We start from the raw sequence: 14,710 nt of genomic DNA on the forward strand, positions 1-14,710 counted from the left end.
TCTGGATGCTGGCTCTGTTGGAGGGACAAAGACCTGGGTCCTCAAGGTGCTTACGTTCTCGTCGGGGATGTGAAGACAGCCCTGGTTCCTGGTGCTTTCCCTCGCTCACCACGTACCCTCGGGGATGAGCCTGGAACTGCCGTATAAGGAGGTTTGGCTCTTCACAACCCGTGGGCTGCAGCACGCCAGGCCTCCCTGTCCCTCACCATCTCCCAGAGTTTGCCCAAGTATGTTCTCTTCTTAGTCGCTCAATCGTGTCCGACTCTGCGACCCCATGGACTGTAGTCCATGGGATTCTCCAGACAAGAATACTGGAGTGGGTTGCCATGCCCTCCTCCAGGGTATCTTCCCGACCCAGGGGTCAAACACAAGTCTTCTGTATTGCAGGCGGATTCTTTACCGTCTGAGCCTCTGGGGAAGCCCTGCCCAAGTTTGGTGCTCAGTAATTATGAAATAACTTATCATTTAGGTTCAGAAACGCCAGTTGGTAAAAAATAACGTGGAAAAAGCCAAACGATTTCTTAGCTTTAAGAGATCTACTGTGTTGACTTGTTCTAAAATTGATCTTTAAAGTTTTCAACCATAGACAAGGAGAAAAAATATTGAACCTATGCTAACAAGTAACTTTTCCCTTATGACCTAGAAATTTGACATCTTGTATGGAAAGTATTTTATTCACAGCAGAACTATGAGTTTGCATGACAATGACAGTTGATATTGAATTTAAGTGCACTGGTGACCTGGGCCAAACTCTGAGGCTAGAAGATTATTTGGAAGGACAAATTGGAAGAGGAGGGATTGTATTTTCCCACCTGGCTCCCAAGAAGTGTATGTGAAAATGTAAATGAATGTAATGTAAAATAATATATTGAGCTTGTTGTTGAGGTCGCTGTCCATCACGAGGTGAAATGATTCTCTGGTCTCCGAGCTGCTCTGAGACTTGGTTTTCCATTTGGAGTTTGCTTCTGGAGCTCTGGCTTCCTTCCTGCATGTCTCCCCCTTGGTTTGATAGCATAGAGACAGGTGACAGTATTAAAGAGCTGAGTGTGTGGTTCGGAGTCACAGCAGAACGGGACATGAACAGACGCTGCTGTAAATTTGTACGTGAGAACGTAGATTTCAGAGACCAGCCGTCAGAAATGCTGATTTCAGGGCCCAGGAGGTCAAGAAGGGGCTGGTGCTGGCCAGTCAAGGCCTAACCACCCTCACCCCCCTCCCCTGTCGTCCTCAGGGGGTCCTGCTCCTGCCCCAACCTCAGGGCACTGAGACCTGGGGCCGCGGGTGGGCCTTCCCCCGCCTGGGTTTGCCCCGGGCACGGCTGAGGACGGGGAGCTCTCCCCGCAGCTGGGGCCCCCGCAAAGCAGGGCTGGGGCCCCGGCGACGTGGGCGGCTTTCGCCCTCCTGTCGGGCTGGTGCTCCAGGGACTCGCGGGCCCTTTCTCCTTGGTGACGGCTGAGCTGCTGGGAGCCGTCCCCCGCGGAGGCAAGCTCCCCCAGCGCAAGAAGCGAGATGCAGGAGGTGAACCCTGAGTTCTGACCGCTCGCCAGTGCCCGCTGCTCGAATGCTGGCGAGAGTGTTTTTTTGAGACTCGTTTTCCATAATGAATTCTGACATCATTGCACTCCCTCAGTCAGGGGTGTTGAAACGGAATAAATAACCTCATGTCAAGGGTCTATGGAAACCCTCAAACCTGGGAGAGTCCTTGGCTCTCTTTCTCTTCCTTCTGAAGTGGAGTTTCTAAGCAGTAGTTCATTCTAGCTGTTTCACGGGTGTCAACACTCTCAGAATAAACTAATAGTTTAGAGACATGAAAGCAACCCTGTAGTTTTTACTTATTTCCCTCAAATTGGGGGTATTTCATAGCCTCTAGAATGTAGTTCTTGCAAGTTAATCTTTTTCTGTTTCTTTCTATCATGATTATATTAAAAAAATTTTTTTTCTGCTGTCATGGCAACCGTGGAAGTGACTGCTTGAATAAAATTATGTGACTATAGAAACCTGGGAGTGGTATAAGAGCTGCTGGTGGTTGGATGTCTCTGCATTTAGGACACTTTGTTCCTTTTCTGATGTTCGAGATGTGTGATCTGCCCCCTCCAGCCCCTTCCTGCGGCTGCCAGCCCTGCGCTGGTCCCCGCGCTGCGGTCACTGCGGACCCTCTGTTGATGAGCACAGTTCTCTCCGGCTTCTGGAAGCGCTTGACTCTGCAGCCAAAGCTCTTCCCAGAAAAAAAAGACAGTTTGAGAAGAGCGCGGATTTGCTCAGAGGCAGGGTGGTGCTCGGGGAGCCCCCGGCGGGGCTGCCGGTCTGGCCAGCCCGGGGGGCCGCTGTCCCCGGTGACGGGGACTTCCTGCCGCGGCCGCCGGGGGGCGCCGGCCCTGCGCGGGAGGACCGCCCGGTCTCCGCACGGCGGCTCTGCACCCCCGGCCCTCAGCCCGGGCGGCGAGCCTCGCCCCGGACACCAGGCTGCTTCTCCCGCGCCTGCGGGTTTTCCTTCGTTTTTAAACCAGTTTCTAGGAGTAGTTCATTCGCTGAGATCACTGGAACCGTTAGATTTGTATTATGTACATTTGAATTTGCATATTAATCATGTAAAACAGACCTTCTTTTCTTTTTTTCCCCGAGTATTTTATTGTAAAGTTTTTATTTTGTATTGGGGTGTAGCAGATTAACAACGTCGTGATGGTTTCGGGCGGACCGCGAAGGGACCCAGCCGCACGTCTGCGGGTATCCATTCCCCCCAACGCCCCCTCCCGCCCAGGCTGCCGAGGAGCCTGGAGCACAGCTCCCCGCGCTCACAAGCAGGCCTTGTTGGTGATCCATTTACATACAGCCGCGTGCGTGTCCTTCCCCAGCTCCCCAGCCATCCCTTCCCCCGTCCTTCCTCCCGGCAACCAGAGGTTGGTTCTCTAAGAAAACAGGCCTTTCTAATGTCCCTGCTGATTTGTTCCTCCTGCAAGCGCCGTCCTGCGGTCTGAGCGCGCCTTTCCTTTGTCAGGAAGGTGAGAGCTTTGGCAGAAAGCTCCCAGCCGGCCCTCTGACTGCCGTGTGACTCAGGGCGAGGCGCTTCTCTTTTGTGTCAAGGTGGACTAGGTCATGTCAGGATCTTTTCTAGCTAGAAAATTCTGTGTTTCTGTAACCTGACAAGTATCTCCCTCTGCGAGCAGGGCCTGGGAGACGTTCCGAAGGGCCAGCTCCCACCTGGTGTCTTCCCCCTGAGTTAGAGCGTTTGGATTGAATACTGCCTACTCAACGCCTAGCTCCCCCCCTGCAAAAACAGCCGTGTAAACCTGGGTCTCCGGTGACATTGTCTCAGCGCCACCTTTACTCACAGTTTAAAACACCATGGTTTGTTTCCGTGTGCATGTAAACACACGTGAGCTGTGTGCGCTCAGTCATGTCAGACTCTGGTAACCCCGTGGACTGTAGCCCGCCAGGCTCCTCTGTCCTGGGATTTCCCAGGCGAGAGTACTGAGGTGGGTTGATCTTTCCTTCTCCAGGGGCTCTTCCCCACCCAGGGATTGACCCCGCCGCTCCTGCATAGCAGGTGGACTCCTTCCTCCTGGGCCACTAGGGAAGCCTCTTTTTGTACACACTAGGAGTTTACTCTGGGATTCTGGACTAAAACGACACTGCTCTGTCCCGCCCATCCCTTTCTCAGCTGTAGCTGGTTCTTCTCCCCACCCCCCGCCCGCCGCGTTACTTAAGAGAACGGAGCTTCAGTCCAAAGCGAATGTACTCTGTTGCCTGTGAACACAGATCCCATAAAAGCAAATGAAGGGGAAAGCAACATAGATTGCATGTCCCAGGGCCTATTACCTCATTTTTATTCATGTCTCCTTTAGCGCTGCCTGGAGTCCTGAGCACAAGCTTTTCTTTTTATGCCACCGTAAAGCCTCTGATCTGATATCATCTGATATGTGTGGGTGAGAGGACTATGGGAGTGTTTATGTCCTGGCGCCAATAAACCATTATCTTCGAGATCTGGGGCTGTTCTTGTGAATGAGAGCCCTGGGATGTCACGTTGATATAAGACACGAATTAATGGCCCTGTGAGTTCTCAGAGCATACAGAACCCACGTGTAGTTTGCTTTCATCCCTTTGTGCGATTTAAAGTGTCATCTGAGGAGAGAGCCGAATACCTGGACTCTGCCGCGGCCGGCACCGGCTGACCTGCTTGGTGGCTTTTTGGAAAGACGAGATGTGTTCTAATGAGCAGGTTATAAATATCACCGGGTTATGTCATAGGAGGTGGCGGCGCTCGATGTGAAGGGACCTGCGGGGAAGTGATCCCAGCCGGCCGGGCGGGCACAGCCTCAGAGAGGGGACAGACACGTGGGGTCTGGGCGTGTGGATCAGGGGGAAGCCAGGCCTGATTTGCCCCTTCACGAAACATGCTACCCACACGGCGAGGTGCATGGCCGTGTGTGAGATGCGCTGACCTCATCCCAGGGGCTCCCACCCGCTCGGGAGGGGCTGTGACCCTCTGCCTGCTTGCTTAGGGTTGGGGTTAGGCTGGGGGCGGGCAGGGGGCTTTACTGGGCAGTGGTGTGTGTTCTCGAAGACACAGAGTGCTTGCCTGATGGAGCCCGTCATTTTCATACCTCTGTCCTTTGTCTTACCCACAAAGGAGGCAGGTCACAAGAAGCCTTTCCTGCATTACACACGTTCCTGTACCTTTATGCCACCCATTCTGGGATGAAAAGAGTTTAGCACCAGTTAACGAAGTAGGCTGAGCTACTGGGGGGTGGAAGATAGACTCGTGAAAGATATCTTGCCTTTTAAAATTTTTGCCTCAGATCTGGCTTTCTAGCATTTCTTTGCTTGAAAAACTGACTGTGGAAGCACCAAAGCCCATCAATCTTAAGTCAGATTTTTCAGACTTGAGCAAAGATGGACAGACACGTGCAGAGCAATGGTTCGCTTACCATCTCGCCGACAGCTTTTATGTAGACAAAATGCAGTGGAACGTGTGTATAAAATATTTAATATTAACAGACGCCAGATGGAAGCCCTGTCAAATTCTGTGTGCCCACAGGAATCTGACAAGAGGAGTCGGGAGGTTCAGAGAGCTCCTCAGAGCGGTTGAAACGAGAACAACCCAAAACCTGCGAATGGTAAGTGTGATTGCCGACTTGGTTCAGGCCTGAAGGCGCTTCAAGGACCTTCTCCCTCTTTCATATTATAAATGATATATGATGTATCATCACATATTAGGTAATATAGACGTTATGCATTTTAAATTCTATCAGCGAAGCATGTCGATACCCATTCATTCACCAGTTTAAAGTCATTGGAGATTAGTAGTCACAAAATTGTTCAGCCATCATTTATATTTCCATTCAGAACTTTCTCATCACCCCACAAAAACCTCCATGCCTGTTACTAGGCCGCCTCACTCTGCTCTTCCCCCAGTACGTGGTCTTTTTGTGCCTGGCTCGCCCAGCGTGATGTTTTCACGGCCTACCCGTCCTGTCCTCTCCACGGTGGATGATGTTCCAGTACAGGATAGGGCACCTCTGTCTGTTCAGCCGCCAGTCCCTAGGACACTGGAGTGTGTCGGCCTGTCAGCTCTTATGAACAATGCTGCTGTGAACATCCTCATGCGGGTTCTTATGTGGATATTTGTGTTTGTTTTTCTGGGGTACATACCTAGGATTGATGTTGCTAGATCCCATGGTAACTCTACATTTGACCTCTGGAGGAATTGCCAAACTGTTTTCCAGATCGACTGCGCCATTTTACATTCTCACCCCAAGTGACGAGTGTTCCAGTTTCTCCACGTCCTCGACAGCACTTGTTTATCATTTCTTTTCAGTGCTAGCCATCCTAAGTGGGCGTGCGGTGCCGTCTCACTGCGGTTCCGATTTACATTTCCCTGACGGCTGATGACGGACATCTTTTCACTCGCTTCTCGGTCACGCTCTGTTAAACCATAAGAGGTGCACCCTGTATGGCAGTTTGCACTAGGCCCTCCCGATGCCAGTGTGGTTGTATGCTGAAGGTTCACACCGCACCCTAGACAGGGCAAAGCACATCAGATCCTAGGAGTACCTAGCTGTTCAACTATATTGACCACAAAACCCAGAAATAGAAAAGCTAGTTAAATACACTGGCTGATCAGCAGCTTGACTCACCTGTGGGCTTGAGTTCTCTTGCCTTCCTTTTAAACCTTTCACTCTCCTGTCTGGGAGGCTCATAATGACACCTCCACAGCGTGCCCTTCAGAGCCAGAGTCACCGAGCGTTGGCGTTTTGTCGTCCGTGCTGCGGTCTGCCCGTTATCATGCGTCCTTTACATGGCTTTTCATTTTTCTGTCCGCACCACGTGGCATGTGGAATCTTAAATTCCCTGCCCAGAAACTGAACCCACGCCCTCTATAGTGTAAGCCTGGAGTCTTAACACCCTGGACCCGCAGGGAAGTCCCTCAGGAATCCTTTAAGTGCTGTGAGTGTTCAGTTGGGCGAGGCTAAGTCGCTCCCGTCATGGGAAGTGAGGCCGCGTCTTCATTTTGGCGTCTCCAGAACATTAGGATGTGGACACACGACTCACAGGTCCAGGGGGCTCAGCCATAGGCTCTCCTAGGATTACAGGGCCAAGTCTGCTCAGTCGTGTCTGACTCTTTGCGATCCCACGGACCGTGGCCCGGAGAGTGGGTTGCCATTTCCTCTTCCAGGGGATCTTCCCGGCCCAGGGATTGAACCCGTGTCTCTTAAGTCTTCTGTGTCGGCAGGCAGGTTCTTTACCACTAGTGACACCTGGGAGGCCCAGAATTATTGGAGATAAGACAAGATGGGTGACTTCACACACACACACACACACACACATCACCAAAAACTCACTTGGTCTTTGATATTTATTTATGTGTTGTTATGATTTATCGGTGCCCTCAGAAGTTCAAAGAAAACATTTTTTGATCAACACAGCTCTTTAAGGGAAAAAAAATCCTGCAAAAATATGGATAAAAATTGTTGCCACATGTCTTTTCTCTCAAATTGACCTCCACCCCACATTCCATAAAACTTCCCAACTGGTCAGCATGAACAGCTTAAAAGATTTGAAAGCATAAGAGTACTGGCAAGTGTTCTTGTAATTGTTTTAAAAGCTCACTTAGCCAATCTTTCAAAATTCTTAAATATAGACTCTCAAAAAATACATATTTCATTAAGGAAATGAATGGCTCTTCCTCATTAAAAGATGTGTGTACATGGACTGCACTGTAGGAATCTGTTGCTTACACTAACATTATTTTTCAGAGTTAGAGAATATTTTCTATTATTGTGTAAGGTTTATGATTTTCAAATCAATGTATTTTAACTTATAAAAATCCTTTGAGGTAGGATTCTGGCCAGAAATACGTTAGGAAGGAAGAGTGGTTTCTTCTTTTTTGTTCCTGAGAAACCCAGTGAAGAGACTTCTAAAGGAAGCCTGCGAGGACTGAAGCTAGCCCTGGACACTTTCAGCTTTAACTCACTGGTCAGTGTTAACACGGGCTTCCCTGGGAGCTCACACGGTGAAGTATCCATCTACAATGCAGGAGACCTGAGTTTGATCCCTAACTTGGAAAGACCCCCTGAAGAAGGAAATGGCACCCCACTCCAGTGTCCTCGCCTGGAGAATCCCATGGACAGAGGAGCCTGGCGGCTACAGTCCCTGGGGTCACACGGAGTCGGACACGACCGAGCGATGGACGCGTTCACATTCAGCGTGAGGGGGCACTCCCCACTCAGTGTCACGCTTGAGCTGCAGGCACACCTTGGTCTTGGTTGATGGTCCACTAGTGACCTAGATTAAACTGCTTCTAATTCCTTGAGTGCTCAACCAGAGGTGTGCATCCGATACATCGGAGGACTGAGCAAATACGCATCCCTGTGTCTGACCTCGGGAATGCCAGCCTGCGGCTGGACTCAAGAACCTGTATTTTCTAGTTTCCATAAGTGACTCTTTGCCCAGCTCAGCTGAAACACTTCCTGGGACATCTTCACTGGCGTCTTTTGGTTTCCACTGGACGTGAGAAAGCTTCTGTAGCTGTTGCCACTCATGAGACAAGGTTTCTTGTGTGTGTGTGTGTGTGACTTTGTTTTTTTTTTTAACTTTTTATTTTATACTGGAGTATAGTCGATTAACAATGTTGTGATGGTTTCAGACAGTGAAGGACAGTGAAGGGACTCAGCCTTCCACAGACATGTATCCATTCTTCCCCAAACTCCCCTCCCATCCAGGCTGCCACATGACACTGAGCTTATGGTAGGTCCTTGCTGGTGATCCATGTAAACACAGCAGGGTGTACATGTCCACCCCAAACTCCCTAACTATCTCTTCCCCTCATTGGTACCCACTGGCAATCTTAAGTTCCTTCTTTAAGTTTGTGAGTTGGTTTCTGTCTTGTAAATAAGTTCATTTGTATAATTTCTTTTTAGGTTCTGCACATAAAGGATGTCATATGATTTTTCTTCTTCTCTAAGGCAGTGTTTCTTAATTGCTGTATGATTTCTTTTCGATTAGCTGGTAGTTGCAAATTTATGATATCCTTATGAGATAGAAAAGTTGCTTTGTAAACTCTGGTGTGAAACTGTAGCAGAGAAGGATTTAAAAGTACATTTACAGCAACCCCATTCCTAGATATATACTCCAAATAATTGAAAGCAGGTTTTCAAACCAAAACTTGTATATGAATGTTCATAGCAGCACTCCTTACAGTAGCCAGAAGGTGGAAACAATTCAAGTGTCTACCGGCTGATGACTGAATAAACAGAATACAGTGGAATATCATTCAGCTGTAAAGAGGAATGAAGGACTGATTCATGCTGCTCCATGGATAAACCTTGAGAACATCATGCTGAGTGAGCGGAGTCAGACGCAGAAAGACCACGTGTTGTACGGTTCCCTGTATGTGAAATGCCCAAACTAGGCAAACCCACAGATACGGGAAGCAGACTCGTTGCTCCCAGGGTGTGGGAGGAGGGAGGATGGAGAGTGCCTTCTCAAAGGGTGTGGGCTTTCCTTGTAGGGTCAAGAGTGTTCTGGATCTAGACAGTGACCATGGTTGTACAACACTGTGAATGTGCTAAATCCACTGGATTGTACACTTTAAAATGGTGAATTTTATGTTATGTGAAGTTTATCACAGTTTAAAAACACATGCAAGGAAAAAATAGTGCATTTAATGACCAAATTTGTACAAAGAAGTTCAAGTTCTTCTTCCAGACCAGCTTTCTTCCTTTCTTTCCTTTCATTTGAAATATATTTGATAGTTATCAACAATTTTAGGCATTTAAACTACAAACTATATATGTCCTGAGTATAAAACATAAAAGGTATCATAGACATTAGTGATCTTGCTGATAATTTCTCCTATTCAGTCTCCTCTGAACTTCATTTGTGCTTTCAGTGAATATAACCAATATCCTTCCTAATCGGAGGTGCATGATGAGCTGATGCCTTTAATATATGCAATCACATCAAAACCTCATTGAAAAGCTCTCTCCGGAAGCTTAATATCTTGAGGGAAAATGAGGTCTGGTGTGAGCTGTCCAGCAGCGGACGAGCAGACTGTCTTGAGGACAGAGACTTTTACCTTAGAATCCCTCTGTGGCAGATACATCCACAATGTGAAGTTCCTGTTCATTTTTCTCCTTTAACATTTTTTTCCCCTCAGCTAGAGCGAGTGGAGGTTATTCTTGCCAGTTGATGCTTCCAGCAAAAGTCATTAGTTTATATGACTGCAGTGAGATCAAAACGAGGCCATAATGGAAGGTTTAAGAAAATGGTCCAGGAACTGTTTAGGTGCTGAAAATCGTGTTCTTATGAGATCTTTACAGATGGCTCAGTCGGGGATGATCTGAGTGCATCTAATTTCACATTTTTATAGACATTTAAAGCCAGTGGCTCTTACTGGGGAATAATGAAGAAAATTTGCCTTTACCCAGTGGCTATCAGAAACCACTAAGCTAGTGATTGGGTTGCATTTAGGTTTCCTTGTAGTGTTTTAAGAGATTTCTCACAGATGAAAGCCTCGCAAAGTTCTCTTCTGGAACATATTGATTTAAAAAGTCTTGTTCTCAGGGAAGATCAGTACCCTTTGCCTGCCTCTTCCAAAGAATACTAAAACCTTGTGGAAAACCTGCTGGCTGATGTGTTCTTTCCCTGCCTCTGGCTGAGTGTGAGGTTGCCTGGATCACCCTGCAATGCAGTCCTTCTATTTTCAGAGGGATTTTTTTTTTTTTTTAATTTCTCCTCTTTGTCACTGGGAGATGATGAGGACATCAGTCAACACATTTTTCAGTATCCGCCTTGTCTCCTGCCCCGGGTACATCGTCCACGGAGCTGCTCCGGCTTCCCGGGTGACTCTGGCAGTGAAGGGCCCGCCAATGCAGGAGACATGAGAGACGCGAGTTCGATCCCTGGGTGGGGAAGACTCCCTGGAGAAGGGCATGGCGACCCACTCCAGTCTTCTTGCCTGGAGAATCCCGTGGACAGAGGAGCCTGGCGGGCCCAGTCCAGGGGGTCGCAAGGAGCCGGACAGGACGGAAGTGACGCAGGCCACACGCACGCATGGTGCTGCCCTAGGCAGCAGAGAGACCGAGTTAGGGAAACACAGTGATCTGCATCTAACCCGGGAGGACGAGACTCAGACACTTCTGAGTTTTCATAGTGGGAAAAGAGATACCTACCCAGCTCTGAGAAAATGTATTTCTGGGTCAGTACCCGTACTCCCACTGCACCCTCCTTGCCCTTGGGCTGGAAGACCCAGGATGCAGGAAGGACAGGGCAGGGCCTCAGGTGCTAAGGGCCAGGGCAGGGACACAGAGGACTTGTTCTGGCACGCCAAAGAAGGAAGACATTCTAAAAATCTGCACCGGACATCCTCTTATCATCAACAAAGAGATTTTTTTCAGGGATTACATCATCTAGGTTGAGTTCTGGCTTTCTGCCAACGTCGGGCTTTAGCAGGCACTGGTTGGACAGTGATGAAAATATTTGCAGTTCACCTATTATTTAGTTAATACAAGAGCTTTTGGAAAAGAGCTTAACTAAAAACTTCAGATCCAAAACATGTTTAGTGTTCCAGAATATAACAGAAGCAGGGCAGCATTTGAAGGGCATGAGGTTATCTGTTTTTTAAATGTTTCAAGTATCTTAGTGTATCATATTTTATTTTTTTTGTCATCAACTGGAGAATTTTCATCATAGGAGTAAAAATTTTTAATGAGTCTTCGAATAGTGATGACAAAGTGATGGCTGAAAAATATTTGCTCGATGAGCAAACGAATGAGTGAATGATCCGAAATAGATTCACGGCTGTCCCTTTGCTCCTTTGTGTCCCCAGACAATAGCCAGGCAGCTGGCGGAGATCTTGTTGCGGGGGATGTGTGAGCAGAGCTACTGGAACCCTCTGGAGGACCCGCCATGCCAGTCACCCCTGGACGATCCTCTCCGGAAAGGAGCAAACACGAAAACCTACACCCTCACCCGGAAAGCCCGCGTCTACTCAGGAGAGAAGTATGGGCACTGGCGTCCTCCCGAGTAGGTTAGGGGGCGGGAGGGAGACTTCGGGCCCCCCGGGCGGCACCAGTGCAGGAGGCGCAGGACTCGCAGCGTCCACCCCTGGGTCGGGGAGACCCCCTGGAGGAGGGCCCGGCAACCCACTCCAGTGTTCTTGCTGGAGAATCCCGTGGACAGAGGAGCCTGGCCGGCTGCAGTCCACGGGGTCACAAAGCGTCGGACACGACTGAGTGACTTGGCACACACACACAAGCATGCAGAGACGTTCACGGGTAGATTTTTTTCTCCCCTGAAAGGGAACCAGACGAGCAAGTCTAATTTACGAGTTTAATAAAGATACCTCTTTACTTTTCATAACTTCAGTGAAATCCAGGCACTAGTGGGGACCTTTTAAGTGGGAAAATGCTCTCATTCTTATCTAGAATAGCTTAGCTGCTATTCTCAGCCTTCACTGTTGGTCTTTGGGATTTTCATTCAGATTATTATAAGAACTTCAGCATCATACAAAGTTATTAGTAAGCCAGAGTTCACTTTTTTTTTCCTTTTCCTCAGCAACTCCTTGATCTTTGTTTAAAATTTTGTTTTAAACCAAATTAGCTGTAAGAAGAAGGAGAATTAAGTCATTAACAAATGATTAATAATTTACAAGTGATTGAAAGGTGATGTCTCTGTAGAGTGTGTTCACTGTTTTCAGTGAAACAGTGGATCACCTCTGAGGATGATGGGGTGAGGGTGCGCCTGGCTCCATCTGGGCTTTCCCCATCGGAAAGGAGTAGGCGGGAGACAGAGTGAGACCCCGAGGCGGCAGGAAGACAGGAACCTCCCCTCGGAGCCTTCCTTCCCGTCTTTGTTCCTACAAGACCGAGACACCGTGGCTTTTCAGTACCTCGCCATGAGGGAAAGAGGAACATGTACAAATAAATATGGAAACCTTCTTTAGTCACTGTGCAGTGGGAAATGGCTAAGAGCCCGCAGGCTGCTGCCTCTGAGGCCCCGGGGAGCGCTAACAGAGAAGGGGACTGGAGGGTTATCGCGGGTGAGGCTTCTGAGCATCGCTCTGCAGCTTCGGGGGGCAGTGCTTCTCAGGGTAACTGCCTCTCAGTCAATCAGTCAGTTCAGTTGCTCAGTCGTGTCTGACTCTTTGCGGCCTCATGGAGTGCAGCACGCCAGGCCTCCCTGTCCATCACCAACTCCCGGAGTTTACTCAAACTCCTGTCCATTGAGTCGGTGATGCCATCCAGCTATCTCATCCTCTGTCGTCCCCTTCTCCTCCTGCCTTCAATCTTTCCCAGCATCACAGTCTTTTCCAAGGAGTCAGCTCTTCACATCAGGTGGCCAAAGAATTGGAGTTTCAGCTTCAGCATCAGTCCTTCCAATGAACATTCAGGACTGATTTCCTTTAGGATGGACTGGTTACATCTCCTTGCAGTCCAAGGGACTCTCAGGAGTCTTCTCCAACACCACAGTTCAAAAGCATCAATTCTTTGGCACTCAGCTTTCATCATAGTCCACCTCTCACATCCATGCATGACCACTGGAAAAACCATAGCCTTGACTAGATGGACCTTTGCTGGCAAAGTAATGTTTCTGCTTTTTAATATGCTGTCTAGGTTGGTCATAACTTTTCTTCCAAGGAGTAAGCGTCTTTTAATTTCATGACTGCAATCACCATCTGCAGTGATTTTGGAGCCCAAAAAATAAAGTCTGACACTGTTTCCACTGTTTCTCCATCTATTTGCCATGAAGTGATGGGATCAGATGCCATGATCTTAGTTTTCTGAATGTTGAGCTTTAAGCCAACTTTTTCACTTTCCTCTTTCACTTTCATCAAGAGGATCTTTATTTCTTCTTCACTTTCTGCCATAAGGGTGGTATCATCTGCATATCTGAGGTTATTGATATTTCTCCCAGCAATTTTGATTCCAGCTTGTGCTCCATCCATCCAGCCCAGCGTTTCTCATGATGTACTCTGCATACAAGTTAAATAAGCAGGGTGACAATATACAGCCTTGATGTCCTCCTTTTCCTATTTGGAACCAGTCTGTTGTTTCATGTCCAGTTCTAACTGTTGCTTCCCGACCTGCATACAGATTTCTCAAGAGGCAGGTCAGGTGTCCTGGTATTCCCATCTCTTTCAGAATTTTCCACAGTTTATTGTGATCCACACAGTCAAAGCCTTTGGCGTAGTCAATAAAGCAGAAATAGATGTTTTTCTGGAACTCTCTTGCTTTTTCGATGATCCAGTGGACATTGGCAATTTAATCTCTGGTTCCTCTGCCTTTTCTAAAACCAGCTTGAACATCTGGAAGTTCATGGTTCACATATTGTTGAAGCCTGGCTTGGAGAATTTTGAGCCTTACTTTGCTAGCATGTAAGATGAGTGCAATTGTGCGGTAGTTTGAGTATTCTTTGGCATGGCCTTTCTTAGGGATTGGAATGAAAACTGACCTTTTCCAGTCCTGTGGCCACTGGCCACTGCTTCTCAGTCTTCTTAAACTGACCCTGGCTTTTCTCTGTCTTGTCATCATGTTCAATTTGCATTTTTTGTATGGATTCAGGCTAGTGAGCATTTTCTTAACTTTTTCCTGCATTCCTTACTCCCTATCTGGATTCATAGAACATCTGTTCTAGCAGTTCTCAAACTCTCCCTTTTAAAATGCTGACCCCTTATTGTGAGCTATTTAGCAGCAGGACTGAGGTTCTTTTTTAGGTAATGTTTTTAAATCTTAAAAATAGACCCTAGATTTTTCCTCTGCTTTAGCTGCTTCCTAAGTGCCCGTATATTGAGGACCCCAGCTCTTGCTTCCTCCCCCAGTCAAGTGTGACATGTGGATGAAGCTCTGTGTCTGGCTGGGTGCTATTCCAGCGTGGCCTCACCCCTTGGAGGTAGAAAAGCTCGGAGTGCCGGCCGTGTCTCCCTCCTTTCTGGAACCACTCAGTCTTTGCCGTACATCAGCTTCCCCGTCTGTACGAGAACTATGGAGGCAAAACACAGATCAAGTTAAATGTAGTTATTAGTTAAAGGGAAGATTCCCATACCGTGAATGGTTATTGAGACACAAGTTTCATTTCACACAAATACACACAGTCGTTTTTATTAATGTTTTGTTGAGATCTAATTCACATGCTATACAATTCACTCATTTAAAGTGTACAATGCACTTTAATATAGCTTTTAATATAGTCATATTGCTCATCACTATGGTCA

At 47.9% G+C, this 14,710-nt stretch overlaps 1 protein-coding gene across 6 annotated transcripts in view; it reads left to right on the top strand.

Moving 5' to 3' along the window:
• The window catches only part of TTC7B (tetratricopeptide repeat domain 7B), a 265,511-nt gene that overhangs the window by 125,179 nt on the left and 125,622 nt on the right, over nucleotides 1–14,710 (top strand). For all 6 annotated transcript variants that reach the window (XM_043920987.1, XM_043920988.1, XM_043920989.1 and 3 more), the window contains exons 6-7: nucleotides 5,036–5,114; nucleotides 11,327–11,499. In XM_043920987.1, coding sequence (XP_043776922.1) covers nucleotides 5,036–5,114; nucleotides 11,327–11,499 — 252 coding nt within the window. The remainder of the gene's footprint in view (nucleotides 1–5,035; nucleotides 5,115–11,326; nucleotides 11,500–14,710) is intronic.

This window comes from Cervus elaphus, chromosome 12 (genome assembly GCF_910594005.1).
Source record: "Cervus elaphus chromosome 12, mCerEla1.1, whole genome shotgun sequence".
NCBI classification, from domain to species: Eukaryota; Metazoa; Chordata; class Mammalia; order Artiodactyla; family Cervidae; genus Cervus; species Cervus elaphus.